This window comes from Cavia porcellus, unplaced genomic scaffold, assembly GCF_034190915.1.
Source record: "Cavia porcellus strain 051 isolate PalLab524CR breed Dunkin Hartley unplaced genomic scaffold, mCavPor4.1 scaffold_21, whole genome shotgun sequence".
NCBI lineage: Eukaryota > Metazoa > Chordata > Mammalia > Rodentia > Caviidae > Cavia > Cavia porcellus.
Genome location: NW_026947504.1, coordinates 25,472,513 through 25,487,497, shown reverse-complemented (window position 1 = coordinate 25,487,497; position 14,985 = coordinate 25,472,513). Strand labels below are relative to the sequence as shown.

Genomic DNA, 14,985 nt, shown 5'->3' with positions numbered 1-14,985 from the left:
CTTACAGTTAGGCCAGTATTGAATGGCTAGATAGAGGAATTTAAGCCTGCAAGAGGAAGTGGAGAGTGGTTACAGAGATGGAAGAAAACAAGGTGAGTGACAGCACAGAAGTTGAGACAATAATATACAAAAACAATACTGTAGACATTGTTGGTAAGTTTCAGTAAGATGAGAAATAAAAAACGATCACTGAACTGGACTCAGCCATTGATGGCATCTTTAACAACTGGTTAACTGGAGTAAGAAAAAGAAAGCAGAGTGGGACAGGGTCAGTGACGACTTTGAGGCAAGGAATCAAGAAGAGGATGAACAATTCTCTCACACAATGTGGTTCTTGGTGAATGTGGTCCAGTGCTACACAAATATATACCTGAGCTATAAGGAGATTTATCAGAAAAAAATTTCTTAAGTCTCCTGAAATAATTCATGCAAATAGTGATAAGGGGAAGAAAGTCATTCTACCATTCTGCTTTAGCTTTAACTCAGAAAAACAAGATCCAATTTAAAAGTAAATTCAAATCTCAATGCAATAAATATGATTAATAATCCAAGTCACAGTGAATTTTGTCACTTTTTAGTCATTTTTCATAGAATGCAAATAAGCTGTGAAAATAGGAAGATAACAACCTGCTGCTGAAGTCGGCGTTTATCTTCTTCCAGCTGCCTGATCTTTAATCTTTCCAGCTCTACTTGGTGAACACAATCTTCTTTGACCCTACGGATGGAGTCCTGCACCTCCTTTAGGCTCCGTTCACGCTCTGATTGCAACTCTTTCTTCTCTCTTTGAAGCTTAACAAAAAGCATCTTTAAGAATCTGGCCTGTTACTAGCAGCACCATTCTGCTGAACAGTCTCTTATCATTATTCTTCGTCAAATATTCAGAGTACTTATACATTTATTTTCACATTCTTTTCAGTAATTATAATCAATGTTTATGTAATCGATTTCAGAGTTTTCAACTGTCACTTAATAAGAATATACAAATTCCTGGACAATTTATATGAATTCAGCTGAAAACATCCTAATCATTTAAATTTCTCATTTAAATAAGGTCCTTTTAATTATAAAAGCAAATGTACCTGAGTTCATTTTCTTCTATCAGAGACTTTTGATTCTTTGCCTAATCACTTATCAGGTATATTTAGATTTTAAATGCCTAAATCATTTAGAAATCTCAAAAACAATAATGATAAGCTTAGGGTGATCTATCAAGAAAGAGGCATTATGGTTAGAGAAAGGAACATGTAAATTTTTAAAATTCTAGTTATTTTAAAATAATTAGGGAAAGTTTTCAGGGAAGCATTTAGTTAAGATCCATTAAAATGTTAAGTGGGTATAAAATACTAACATAAGGCATCACACTTTCTTGTGATCTCATCTTTAATGGGCAAGAAAAAGAGAAATTCTCTTTTCTCTGAAAAAAAAATTAAGATTGCATGCCTCTGCACTAAGCTGTGTTTTCTCTACACAGTGCAACTATTTCCTCAAAATAATAGAAAAGTTAACAACTTCTAGTATGGAAGTCAGTCAAGTTGGCTAAATGACAGTTAATTTTTTCAAATAACAAACACCTTCACACCTACCCCTGACATATGAAACATGCTTTATCCAGCTAAACAGCAGGTTTCTCTATCTTTGAGAAATAATTCCATGGAATATGCTATATTAAAGTAAGGAACAAAAATAAGTAAATGGTATGAGCTGTATAGAGTCTGTGAAATCATATTATGATAGGTCGATGAGGTACCTCTGATTCTGCACTGGCAAGCTGCTGTTCTCGCTTCTCTAAGTCGATTAGGGTTTTCTGGAGTTTTCCTTCCAGAATACTATATTCTGCCACCTAAAATATAGTGAAAAAGGTATTTTATTTTCTCATTAAAACACACACAATTTTAAAATACATATCATTTCACTGAAACAAAGTCTGAGAATGGGAAAGGGTCAAATTTACATGTAACTGCAAATTTTCTGCAATTTAAAGCAGAATTCTTCTGTTCTTTTACAAAGAAGACTATCATGCTTCTGCTTGGACATTTCTTAGTGCATTTTTAGTGCCTCAAGGAAAACCATTCTCCTAATGGGCACTCAGAATCACAGCAAAATCTTGTGCTACGTTAAAAACCTACATCTTTAAAATCCTCCAGTGTCTCTCTGATCTCTCCTTTCCTTACACTCTCTCATTTTAGAATTAACCCAACTGCTACACCAGTTAGGTAGCTATGGCTGGTGTCCAGATGTCCCCTCAAAGCCTCATGTGGTCACAGTGGGGCTTTTCAGAGGTGGCTGGACCTCGAGTGTGTGATGCTGGGGTCAAAGATGTGTGCTTACTAAATTAGCCCATTGATTGGCTGGCACAGTTCTGGGTATGGATAATGGAAAGGCCCATCCTGGGTGTGAGTGTTACTTACCCTAAACCCTAAGGTCATCGAGCCTGGATGGGACATAAGGAACAGAAAGAGGGGTGCTGTCATTGCTTGCTGCCTGCCGCTTTTCCTGCACTCTCCTTGCCTGGAAGGGTCTCTCCTCTGTAAATACTCTTGTGCCATGTGCGAACTTGCCTTGGAGCAGCCAACTATGGACTGACACCTCTACAACTGTGAGCCCAATAAACCTTTCCTCTTTTGAGTGTCAGTATTTTGTCTCAGCAACAAAACAAAAAAATAGCTATTACTTCAGATCTGATGTTTTATTATATTCAAGTAACTTGAACCTCTAGTCTTATACTCTTATTTCTCTAGGCCTACAATCTTTCTTAAAGACAGGAGTCCTATTCAAGACAACAAGCCTACCTGCTCAGCCTATGTAGAATGCAGGACTCTCTTTGTTTTCTACTTTTCCATTTACACTGATAACTTAATTACAAGGACTTTCTAAACCAATTTTCTTTTCTTTTACCTTCGTCTAGGTCCAGACCTCCATCTTCATCTTTTCTTTCATACTGTCAATAGATCTCTCATTTAATGCTCCTTAGAAACCAACACTTTAACCTTATTTCTACTCTAGGATATAGAAAATACACCCACATGTAAAACTAAGGACAACTGTTACATCTCTTCCTATTTTTTCCTCTAAGATAAACATGCATTGCAAAAATGTCCTTTACAAAAGTAAACAGTAATCTTAGGAATGATCTTGTTAACTTAAAACTATGGCAATAGTGATGGAGGTTCTTGAAAGTGGTTAATTTCCAGAATACTTCCTAAATGTGAAGCCAAGAGGATTTGCTAATGAACTAGATGTGAAATGGAAGAGTCAAAGATTACTTAGTTTGTAGCCTAAACGACTGAGCAAAACATGTCATTTACTAAGATAGAGAATCACAAGAGAAAATTTACAGAGGGTGGAGATAAAATCTTTGATTTTAGATATGCTAAATTTAAGATGCTTATTAGACTTCCAATTGGCAGTGCATGAAAGCAATTTAGAAGCTAAGTGCAGAATCTAAAGCAGCCAGGGACAGAAGTATACGAAAGTGTGTGTGTCTGTCTGTGCACATTACACATGTAATTTTGATGTACATAATACCAGGGAATGGCTTAGATCATCAGAGAAGTAAGTATTGAGAGAGTAGGGGCAGTCCAATGACTGAGCCCTGAGGCAAGCCAATAAAGCCAATTATTTAGTGGTTAAATCTAGCATGAAGTCAGAAAGGAGATACCTTCTGTACTGTAATAGAATGGTCAAGAAAGCCAAAAGAAGCTGTTTCAGGAAGAAAGAGATCAAACTGGATGAAGATTACACAGGACTGTCTGATAAGAGGAAAACTATGAATTAATTATTCTGGAGAATGAACTGACTAGAAAAAGTAGTGTTGATTTTGGGCAGTACTATGGACCCCTTGAGGACTGCAGATATAAACATCCTTTATAGGATCTCTTTAAGCCACTCCATCTTCTCTAACCCTAAAGCTAATTTAGAGTCTTCACTTTCATTTGTAAATATTGTTTTTTTTTTTTTTTTGGTCTCTCTGACTTTAGTTTATTTCATCTACTATTCTTTCATCAGTATGACTTGACTGTTCTAAAATGAAATCTGATTACCTTATTTCTTATATAAAAATCATTTAAAAAGTTTCTTGAACCTCTACCTCTACCTTTTTCTACAATGTACATCATCTGAACCATAAACCTCATCTAAAATGGTACATAATTCTACCAGTCGAGATGCACAAGAGAAATTTAACTCACCACCAACGATGCCTTAGGGCAGGGCTTTGTTCTCTCAGGAACCCTGTCTGGAAAGCCTCTCCTAAACCAAGTATCAAACCATTCAGTCCCTGCCTGCCAATCTGTCCTATCCTAGATATGTATGTATTTCTTTCCTGTCTTTGTCTCCTTCCACATCAAACCACATTCTTTTAATGGAAGACTAATTTCACACTTTCCGGACTTCTTTTGTTAAAGGGGCTTTCTCTCTTTGGAATGCTCTTTGTATTTACCAAGTGATAGCTACTAAATTTCAACCAAGTGAAAATGTCACCTTATCTGTGAAACGCTTCTTAATACTGTTTTAAATCGCTTCTTAATACTGTTTTAAATCGCTTTTCTTTATGGGTACCTGATAGCTGTTTTTGGATTTTTGACAGGAAGTCACATGGAAGACAGAGTAAACATCTTAGCTGATTCAGAAGGCAGAAGGGGAAACAGGTTGGTATCTATTCTTCCAGGTAAACTTTCAAAGTATCAAATAAGTTATACAATGTTTCAAGAAGCTTTAGTTGAAAAAAATTAAAAATAACAGGGTTCAAAAATGAATATAAATACTACAGTAAGAGTCTCAGAGAATTCTGGTTTAAAGGATTTTATCATACTAAAAAAAACTACTTATTTCTTTTGACTTTTTTTAAAGACCAGTCATACATGTTAACATATTCTAGTTCACGATATTCTTTCAAAATAGGATATTAAAGGACAAATGAAGTATTTAGCTTCAAAATGTAATTAGGTTAGAAGCTAATGGCAAATTCAAATCTACTTTTTCAATGACTAATTCAAATAGCCATGCAATCATCATGATCTGTTTTCAGAGTTACAAGAGTTCATCAATACAAGCTAAAATGGTGGAATTCATAGAAACCAACTGAAGTTTTAAAATAGTATGCTAGAAATTTTATAGCCAGCATTGCTGGTAGTCAATAATAAGTACTCTGTAAGTGGAAAAACACTGAACTTTAGCTTTCTGTAAGATGAGATTAGAAGGTCTCAGATTATCAGTTTTAAAGATGCAATTTATTTCATGATTTGATTCTTAAAAATATCTCAAACACTTTTGAGGTTTTTAACTAACTTACAGGTTACAATTTTCATATACTGTTAAAATTCATAAGGAGTTATGCTTTTCTCTAGAATATTTCATTTTTAAAAATTAATATAGTTTGAATTGGTAATATATTTGCATATCTTAAAACTCAAAAAAAAATTAATTTCACCTTACAGTGAAAAGTCTTCCTTCTGCCTTGACCCATCCTTTTATCTCCTCCAATAATGGAGGCAATTATAATGGCCACCACATTCATTATAATTAGTTTATGCCTTCTCAACATTTTCTTCAATAGAGAAAAAAGATCTTACCATTAATATGTTCCCTTTCTTCCCTAGATTTTACAAGTTATTACCTTTTTCTTTACTAGTGATTCTCTCTCTCTGTCCCTTTTTTTCCATTCCTCTGCCAGAGCTTGCATGTGAGCCAGTTCTTTTTGTTTTAGCTACAAAAGCAAAAAAAATAAAGTCACCTCCAAAACACTCCAGATATTTCAAACAAAAACATTTGTTTTCAGTTAAGGAACTAATACTGATCACTAACATTTTCAGGCATTCTATTTTAGTCTTTAAAAAAAATGGAGTTTGCTGGAGGAAAGGGTAATTCAGGGAAGCAGAAAGCTAAGGGTGAATGCTATTATCTAATTCTGTTGCTCGGAAACTGATAGTGCAGGGTTCCAACACAGCATACTGAACGATAACTTGAAATTAAAATAATCATCTTCATCCTAAATTTTGTTCAATAACAATGAACAAAATTTAGAGAAATCCTTCTGAGTGGCATCAGCCAAACTGTCACATTTCAAGTATTTTATTCTATTTTTCTTTAACAGTAGGGCACTGCTATCATTCAAAAAAACTAGACAGAAATATGGAAAGAAAATTCCTGTGTGGAGAAGGAAACATATACTAAGAAAACATAAAATAGATTTTTTAAACTGAAACTTAAAAAGTAACCTGATTTTCAAAAATGTCTTCTTGCATTTCCTTCCACATTTCTAGCTCGAGTGCCGCCTTGTACTCCAGTGTTTCCCGGGGCTCTGTTTGGATCTCTGAAGGACAAGGCACCGGAGGAAGAGAGGATGGCCTCTGCCGTCCAGCAGACAAACCCTGAGATATGAATGAAGCCACGTTTAAGACACACTCACATACATACAATACACTCCTTTTAAAGAATAACTGGATAGCATGTGATTACATTTACCTGAGATGAATCAGAGACAAAAATCTCACGCGTTTTTACCAGTCCATAATCTTCTAGAGTCATTGTGTAAGAAAGATCTACTATCCTGTTATTTGACCTACAAATAAAATAAGTACCTTCAAGTTCATGGACACAGTTTTATAGTATCTACCTTTTACTTTTCCTGTGCTGTGTGTTGAGCTCTCAATACTGTTTGTACCCGACACTTTGCTGCTGTTACAGCAGCTCTATGAGGCAACGACCTATCATGTAAAGAACTTCATTTGATCATAATACTCTGATAAATGCATAACCTATATTCACTATAAAATACCTAAGGTGCTATTCAGCTTTTAAAAACTAAAAGGCATAGAAGATGAAATTTAATTTAAAAGTATGGTATTTTCATAAAATGGGATATTATTCAGCTATAAAAAAGAATAAATTTGAGGCTTTTATAGGTAAATGGAACCAACTTGAGACCATACTCATAAGTGAAGTCAATCACTCACATTTGTAAATATCATATTGTCACCCTACTGTAAATAGTAATAATAATAAAAAAATTGAAAGAGTAATAAGATCCAAAATGTACTATAGATACTGTAATAATGAAAGGGAAAAAAGTGCTCAAAAGGACAGAACTAATGGGATGGGGACAGGAGAAATGGAAGAGAAGGAAAGACTGTATGTATGTAGGTATGCACATATAACCATATATATGTGTATGTGTGCGTGATAGATGGATAACTATACTACTCATCTCTGTTAGTTCAAAAAAGAACAATGTGTGCTGTCATTGTCTGGTTGGTTGATCATATTTTATGCTGAGATCCTGTAACCTGAACAACTACTTCTAAGATAACAATATGCAATATATTAACTAGTGTTGATTTCTTATTGTTTTGAAATTCTGTATTATTTCTTTTTGTTTTGCTTTTCAAAATAAAAGACTAAAAAAAGATTAAATTTAAAAATCTTCCTTTCCACATGTAATACTGCTAATACTGAGTTTGTTTCCTTACTCACTATTTTATTTACATTTAGACAAACATACAAGCATGCATACTGACAGTTTTGTCTTTTTCCTAACAGAAGCATTTTTCCCATAAACAATTAAAAAATGTGGGTGAGTGTGTGTGCACGTGTTTTCTTTAGTGCGGGAGGTCTAACCCAGGGCCTCACACATGCTAGCCAAGCACTCTACCACTCAGGTTTACAACCTCCCAATATAGTTGTTCACTGCCTATGAAATTATAGGAATAAGTTTATGCATTGAAGTACACTTAACAGTTTTTTAGTTTTGGTAATATAGGTTGTTACGAGGCTTTTGTGTGTGTATGTGTGTGTATTTTTACTTTAAGTAGCACCTAAGAATAATTCCTATAACTACATATTATTTTGACCATACCAAGGACTTTTCCATATCATAGAACCACATGTAGCATTCATCAACAATAAAATCAAGACAAAACATTGGAGGAATATAAATTCTCATCAATCAAATCAAGAAACAAAACAAAACAAACCAAGTTTTCTAAATCAAACAATTTTAGTGAAGCAAAACTTTACTAAATGGAGCTCACACAACTCAAGCTCTTAATTCACCAACTTTTACTTTTTTTCCTTCTGCTTTTCTCCTACTATCTTTTGGAAGAAATGAATAAAGTAAAATGAAACACTTGTATCTCCAAGAAAAACTCCCATGAATATCTGAGGTACTTATGCACGTAAACTTGCTAAAACTATCTTCAAAACAGGGCAATACAAGTAAAAGTCATAACAGGCAGCACTTAAAAAGCTTTAAATATTAATGATTTGATTAGGGGGCTGGGGGTTTAGCTCAGCGGCATAAGTGCCTGCCTTGCAAGCAGGCAGTCGTGAGTTCGCTCCCTGGTACTGATAAAAAGAAAGAAAAAAAGACCAAAAAAAAAAAAAAAAAAAGAAAATGATTTGATTATATTCTACTATTTGATTTGAATATCCTATTGAAATTATCTGATTAAATCTTTTGATGATGTATTTATAAAGACAGAAAATAATGGCAATTTTAAGAAAATTTTCAGTATGAGGAGACAAAAAAGATTCCATTATTCAAATGTTTGATTATCCAAGACAACTGCTCCTATATCTACCAAATGAATAAAGTTTTAAAAAAATCTTTCAGTCTCTGGAGGTGGCTACAGATGGGGGAGAGTAAGAAAAGAAATTCCAATAAAATATTTAGATCTAAGATTTTTGCTGAACTTTATTTCCTTTTACAGTCTTGGTTTTAAAAAACAGACAAAATGGTATATAATATTAAACTGGATTTGAATTTTTATTAATTTTTAAATGATATGTTGGATAAAATACATAAAAATTACAAGTCTTTCTTGTGGAAAAAAATTATTTGTGGAGTTGGGCACTAAACCAGGGCTAAGCAGGTACACTATAACTAAGCCTTGCACCCTATCAGCCACTCCCCCAAACCACTGGTGGTACTGAGATCAAACAGTTTACCATGGAGCTACTTCCCCAGCCCTCAATAATTTACAGAAGAAATACAGTAGAAATTAAAAGCTGCTTCTGCTAAAATCTGCCACACTCTTAGACTTTGGAGTTGAGGCAGGAGTTAAAATATTTTTCAAGGAGAAAAGGTATCGTTGTCTAAATGCAAAATAATATTAGATTACATTATAAATCTAAACAAGACCATAAAACAGATATTGACATTAAAACTGTTAAGCTAAACAAAGAAAATACTTAGTACTCTGAGTAAGAATTATTACATTACAGTAGCAAAGATTCTTTACTTCTGTGAAGTAAAATGGGTGCCAACAAGTTAACAAGTAAACTGGAGTATAGATCCCAGAGGTCAAAGAAAAGAGATCAGCAAAAAGAGGACATGGTAGGATCAGGTTGTGAGGTGGTGGCTCTTTAACAGGAATCATTACATAGATAAAAGGCAAAGTCCAAACAAATTCTGGGAAATGCATTACCCTTGTGCTGCTACAACAGGCACATTTTCACTGTAAGTCTGACGCCAACACTGTTCACCATTAGAGCCTAAAAAGCGAGTTTTTTCTGAAGAGAAGATGTTAGAAAGTTGGATTCTTGCAATCCCTAGGAGTAAATCTTTACTCATTTTGTCCTTGTGCCACAATTCAACCAGCAAAGGCATCCTAAGAAAAAGAGAAATATGTGTTCATATCTATCACTCTGAACTAAAGGCTTTACTCACCTAAAGTTTTTGACTACCCTTGATGTACTCGAAGACACTTTTGCTATCTGGAAAATCAACTAGGTAAAGGCTTAATTCCACAGGTGACAAACATGAAGCACTATTACATTTTCTACACCTCTTTCTAGGCAATATAGAAAACTCTTTAAATAGCAGTATTCCCACCAATAGCACTATTCCCACAAATTGTGATACTATGAGTAGGTAAAGGATTTCGAGGATCTAATTTTTTATTCAAAAATCTATTTTAGATAGCCAGATTAACATCTCCAGTTTATAAAAGTAAATAATAGAAACTAAATAACTTACCACCACTGTCAGTAAATCATTCATCAAAGCTCAATATTCTTATTTATCTCCTTATATTAGGAAAAGGCAAGACCTCTTCACAAGCTCACTCATTACTTACAGATTTTAGCAAAGTTCAAATATTTAAATTCAAGCAAATGAGTAATAGAAACCAGAAGTCTTTAATAATAAACCACATATACTTGTATTAAAAGCACAGATACCACAGACGTTATCAATGTTTGTCTCTTAATTCTAAAATGCATAAACTTCTGAGGGTTGCAAACTACATAAATTCTTTCTTTCAATAAGCTACCAATTTTAAAAGTTAAGAAATGAAAATATAGAGCTGGAGACTTTGCTCAGCAGCATAAGCACCTGCCTTGGTGAGTTCGATCCTCGGTACCAAATAAAAACAACAACCTCCCCCCACAATATTCACAGTGTATACATAACCTTAAGAAGGTATCTTGCAGCTGATGAGGCAGAGTTGCAAAATCAAATGCACAATAAGACTGGGGGAGAAAAACTTCCATGTTTTTTCGAATTTCTACAGGAGGATTTGTCATAATAGGAGCTGCACTTCCAAAAAACGGGTATGAATACCTAGGATTTAAGAAATACAAAGTCTTACAATACGGTCTACAGATGAGACTTATAGTCTGGTTTTATCCTATATCTTATGATATATGTGAAAAACTAAAATTTAAACAGTACTAATAAAAATTGCTGCTACTAAAGAAAGAAAAAATTCTGCACATTTACCCAATTCCTACACATCTACCAAAGTCAAGTCTTCTCAAAGACAGTTCATGCCCCAGAATTTCATTCCCCACCACCTAATCCAGGGATTATAATAACAGGATTAATCTGTTCAAAAACCACCAAAATCTCACAAACCCTATAATACAGTTTACAAATCACGGTTTCACATCAACACAGAGCACCACAATCTAAAATTTACCAAAATCAAAATAAACAGCTAGCATAGTTTTTAAAGTGCCTTAAATGGATCAGATAGATCCAGCAACTAGCAAATTCCATGTAGAGTATTAAGTGGCTGCAACTATCTCTCCTGTTTAGAATGTTATTTTCCTTTGCCAAGTGAACAACTATTGTCTTTTCTATAGTTACTAATTTGTGAATTTGTCTTCCTAAGTTGAGCTGTGTGTGTGGCTCATGGACCTTTAATGCCAGGCACTGATGAAATAGTATAGGCGCTGACTGATTACAGAAATGGTCCTAATGGCAAGAAGTAAACAAGAATTTATATTAGTGTTTCTAAGTAGGCTTATTCATGCTTTTTCCCTCAGAGCAACTGATTTTACATTCTGTCTGTTTCTGTGCTCACAGCCACATCTTCTCTAGGCACACTGAGATCAGACTGTCTAGAAATAGTGGAAGAGAGATAAAGGGGAAAGACAAATCAGAGAGAGCCACAATTCTATTTCTCAAATAGAGAAAACAAACCTTTTCAGAAAAAGTACGTCTGAAAGAGAAAATATTTTTTCAGCCTTCAATTTCCAAAGAGAAACATTTTAGCAGTAAGTTAGCATTCAACTGTAAACCATAGAACTTAAGCTGAGACAGAAAACTTTGATTCTATGAGTTCATGTTCATTCTCAGTTTTAGGTCCCTCTAATGCTATCCATTATTCATACCAAAAAACAGAGGATTTAGAACAAGAAAGAGGCAAACCACTGAAAACGCAGATGGAAACAAGCACTGACTTACCACATGAGAAGCAGGTATGCCTCAGATAACAGCAGGAAACAATGTGCAGTTAGTAAGACCTAGAGGAGCGCCGTTTCGAAACAACAAAGATCTCACTTCAGGCAGCACTATCCCAGATTTCAAGTCACACTAAAGAAGTACAGTATTAAGAACAGCCAGATACAGGCACAAAAACAGACGTGGATCAAAGAAACAGACAAAGTGGATACGATCCCAGGCACGTTCAATGATCTGATCTTTGATAAAGAGACAAAAACACACACTGGAGGAGGAACATACACCCCTTTAACAAACGGTGCTGGGGAAACGAGCTATCCACGTGCAGATGATCAAATTTATACCCATATCTCTTGCTATGCACTAAAATAAAATAAAAAATGGATCAAAGACATAAACACTAAAACAGAAACAATTTGGGGATGTAAGCAAGCACAATCACTGTAGAAATTAAATATAGAGATTCCTCAAAACACTAAAACTACGAATTTCATTCAACCCAGCCACTCCCTTTTTACATGTCTTCCCAGAAGAGTTACAAACATCGTATTACAGTGCTCCACACCCATGCTTACATCACCACAATTCATACTAGTTCAGTCTTGGAAGCAGTCTAATGTCCATCGATAGATGAATGGATAAAGAAAATGTGGGATTTATACACAATGGATATTGCTCAGTCTTAAACAAGAATAAATCTGTGTCATTTGTAGAAAAATTGATATACCTTGAGACTATAATTCTAAGTGAAATAAGTCAGACACACGCACTTATATACTATATGGTTTCTCAAATAAGAGAAATCCAAAGTATAAATAAATTAAAGAGGAAAATAAAAAATAATAAGTGGGAAGACACAGTTTTTGTAAAAGGACACAGAACCAAGAGATGGAGAACAGAGGCAAAGAGGGGAAGAGCAGGGAGGTAAAAAGAGTGAAGATGTGTTATGTGCATGTACCCACTCCACATGGTAATCCCACACTGCACACATGTCCTCTCCCTGATAAATCAGTAACAAAAGGAAGGGTACCACTCTCCCTAGGAGGAATTACACTATGCCAGCGACACTAATAAAAATACTACCCTAGTTTAAAAAAAATATTTTCTCATTTTAATCATAGGAAGACCAATAACTTGATTTTAAATGCTAATGACTCCTTCAAAGAAATTTAAGTGGAGGAAAAACTAAATACATCAAATGCATTATTTTATTTTATATCTCAGTCACTAAAGTCTATGAAAATGAAACAACATTAAAAGCAGACCATTGCGTAAAACCATTTAACTGTTGTGTACGTGTGTTTGTGTGTGTGTGTGTGAGTGTGTATACATAAATTTTTGGAAGACTGGAATCAAACTTGCAATTCTGCCAAGGTTTCCAAAGATTTCCATTGTATCACTGCAACTGGCTCATATTTATTTATAACAAACACTGGACACATTCCATTCCAGCTCAGTAAACATAGCTTTTATATTCACAACTTTAAAATTCAGATATCAGGAATACAGCCTCTCGTTATAATAAAGGTTTATAGAAAAATTGGGTAACATGCCCTACCATTATAGTAACCCACAGGATCTCTTTCCAGAAAAACAAAACAATAAAAACCTTTAAAGTTCAGAAGTCATTGCATTTTAAATAGAATCATCAATAAATTATTAAAATATCTACAATTATTACTCCAGAATAGCAAAGGCATTAATCAATGCCACTGTGGTTCAATTCAAAGTCATCAAGATACAGCCTTACCCCTTCAGCCTACTGATTTAACAAAAGTTATATTTTTGGTGGCACTTCCCTCTGCAATTCTGTAACTAGACCAAAGACATTTTTCCTCAAATAAAAGTCACACCTCAATATACAGTTGACTGGAAAACCAAGTTCCAAGCCATGGATACTCCTTAGGTCTATTGCAAAGCAGAAATGATGGGAGGCTGTGGGAACAGCAATCTTCTGTGCAGAGGCTGCTTCTGAAGCACTGGATGGAGCAACTGGTAGGGCCAGGGGAGCTGGTACAGAGGAACTGGCGCCTGAAATGGACACATCACTTTTAAAAAGTTGTTCAAACAATTTAAAGTTCTCATTCATTTATCTGCATGCAAGGAATATAAGTTTTATTTTATGAACGTTTAGCTGAGGCTAAGCATCTTAGAAATGACTTGCCCAGATTATCTAGCCTTTAACTCTTATTCCAGAATTATATAAAGAGCAAGCTTACCCTCAACAAATACTGCAAAAACATGAAAACAAGTAGAACTGAAGCAGTATGACTGACCTTTCTAAGGGATAGCCACATACAACTGAACATCTGAAGGGTTGAATTTGAGGTTTACTATAGGTATAACTACATCACTATTTTATACACAGTGGTTGTCATTTCTTTAAGTACATATTAAATAGTTCAACAAGAAGCTAAAATTTGAAGACACAGGTATCTTGCCTCACATTATTAAAGACCAGGGATGTTTAGTGGCCCAAGTACACAGCTACTCGGTAATACAACTATATCTTATTTCCAAAATTCTAACTCTAATCTACCACTACTTACTTATAGGGTACTACTAATTGTTACCTAGAACCCTTATTAAATAGATGGAAAAATATTATAAAACCAGATCCAAGCATTCTTAAGACTGTCTGTAGGATCTAACAGAATTACTACCACCTTATCATAAGAGGCAATTAATAGCTCTTTCTTCAGGGGCCAAGGGTTTGGCTCTGTGGTACAAGCGCCTGCCTGGCAAGTGTGAAGTCGTAAGTTTGATCCCTAGTACCAAAAAAAGAAAAGAGAAAAGCTCTTTCCTTTAACATGACAGGAGATCTTTACTCAAGAGTTTAACAATTTAAAAAAATCTATTCAAAACAACTATATTCTTTCCCTTCTTAATTTAGTAAACTATTACAAAGTTAAATAGGCTAAAATTACTTTCAACTGAAATATTTAATGTCACCAGACCGTTCTGGTTCTTAAAAATTCCAACTTTTACTTAAAATCCATGACAGTTCTCATAGACACTGTCTAATTAGATGGCTACAAGATCCAATACCACAAAGAGGTGTGACAAGAACACCTTACCCTTTCCATGTGCTTTTGCATCCTTGTCATACTGCAAGCTTTCTACCTCACTCTCTGTGGCACCATCTTTGGTGGGAGATGTCTGGTTGTGAGGTGCAGCAGGAGACACAGCCGGTGATCTGCAACCAGGAAGCGTCTTGTCCTTCACGGGAGTTAAAACACTCTTCTTTGAAAGTTCTGGCTCATGTCCATTCTGGGTCTTTAAGTCAATTAAAGACTAAAAAC

At 34.8% G+C, this 14,985-nt stretch overlaps 1 protein-coding gene across 4 annotated transcripts in view; it reads right to left on the bottom strand.

The window, feature by feature from the left end:
• The window catches only part of Cep120 (centrosomal protein 120), a 66,854-nt gene that overhangs the window by 28,303 nt on the left and 23,566 nt on the right, over positions 1-14,985 (bottom strand). For all 4 annotated transcript variants that reach the window (XM_063232437.1, XM_003477223.5, XM_063232438.1 and 1 more), the window contains 9 exons: positions 14,761-14,977; positions 13,537-13,714; positions 10,409-10,558; positions 9,423-9,605; positions 6,463-6,559; positions 6,216-6,368; positions 5,615-5,704; positions 1,748-1,840; positions 628-789 (listed from right to left, as the gene is read on the bottom strand). In XM_063232437.1, the coding sequence (XP_063088507.1) occupies positions 628-789; positions 1,748-1,840; positions 5,615-5,704; positions 6,216-6,368; positions 6,463-6,559; positions 9,423-9,605; positions 10,409-10,558; positions 13,537-13,714; positions 14,761-14,977 (1,323 nt within the window). The remainder of the gene's footprint in view (positions 1-627; positions 790-1,747; positions 1,841-5,614; positions 5,705-6,215; positions 6,369-6,462; positions 6,560-9,422; positions 9,606-10,408; positions 10,559-13,536; positions 13,715-14,760; positions 14,978-14,985) is intronic.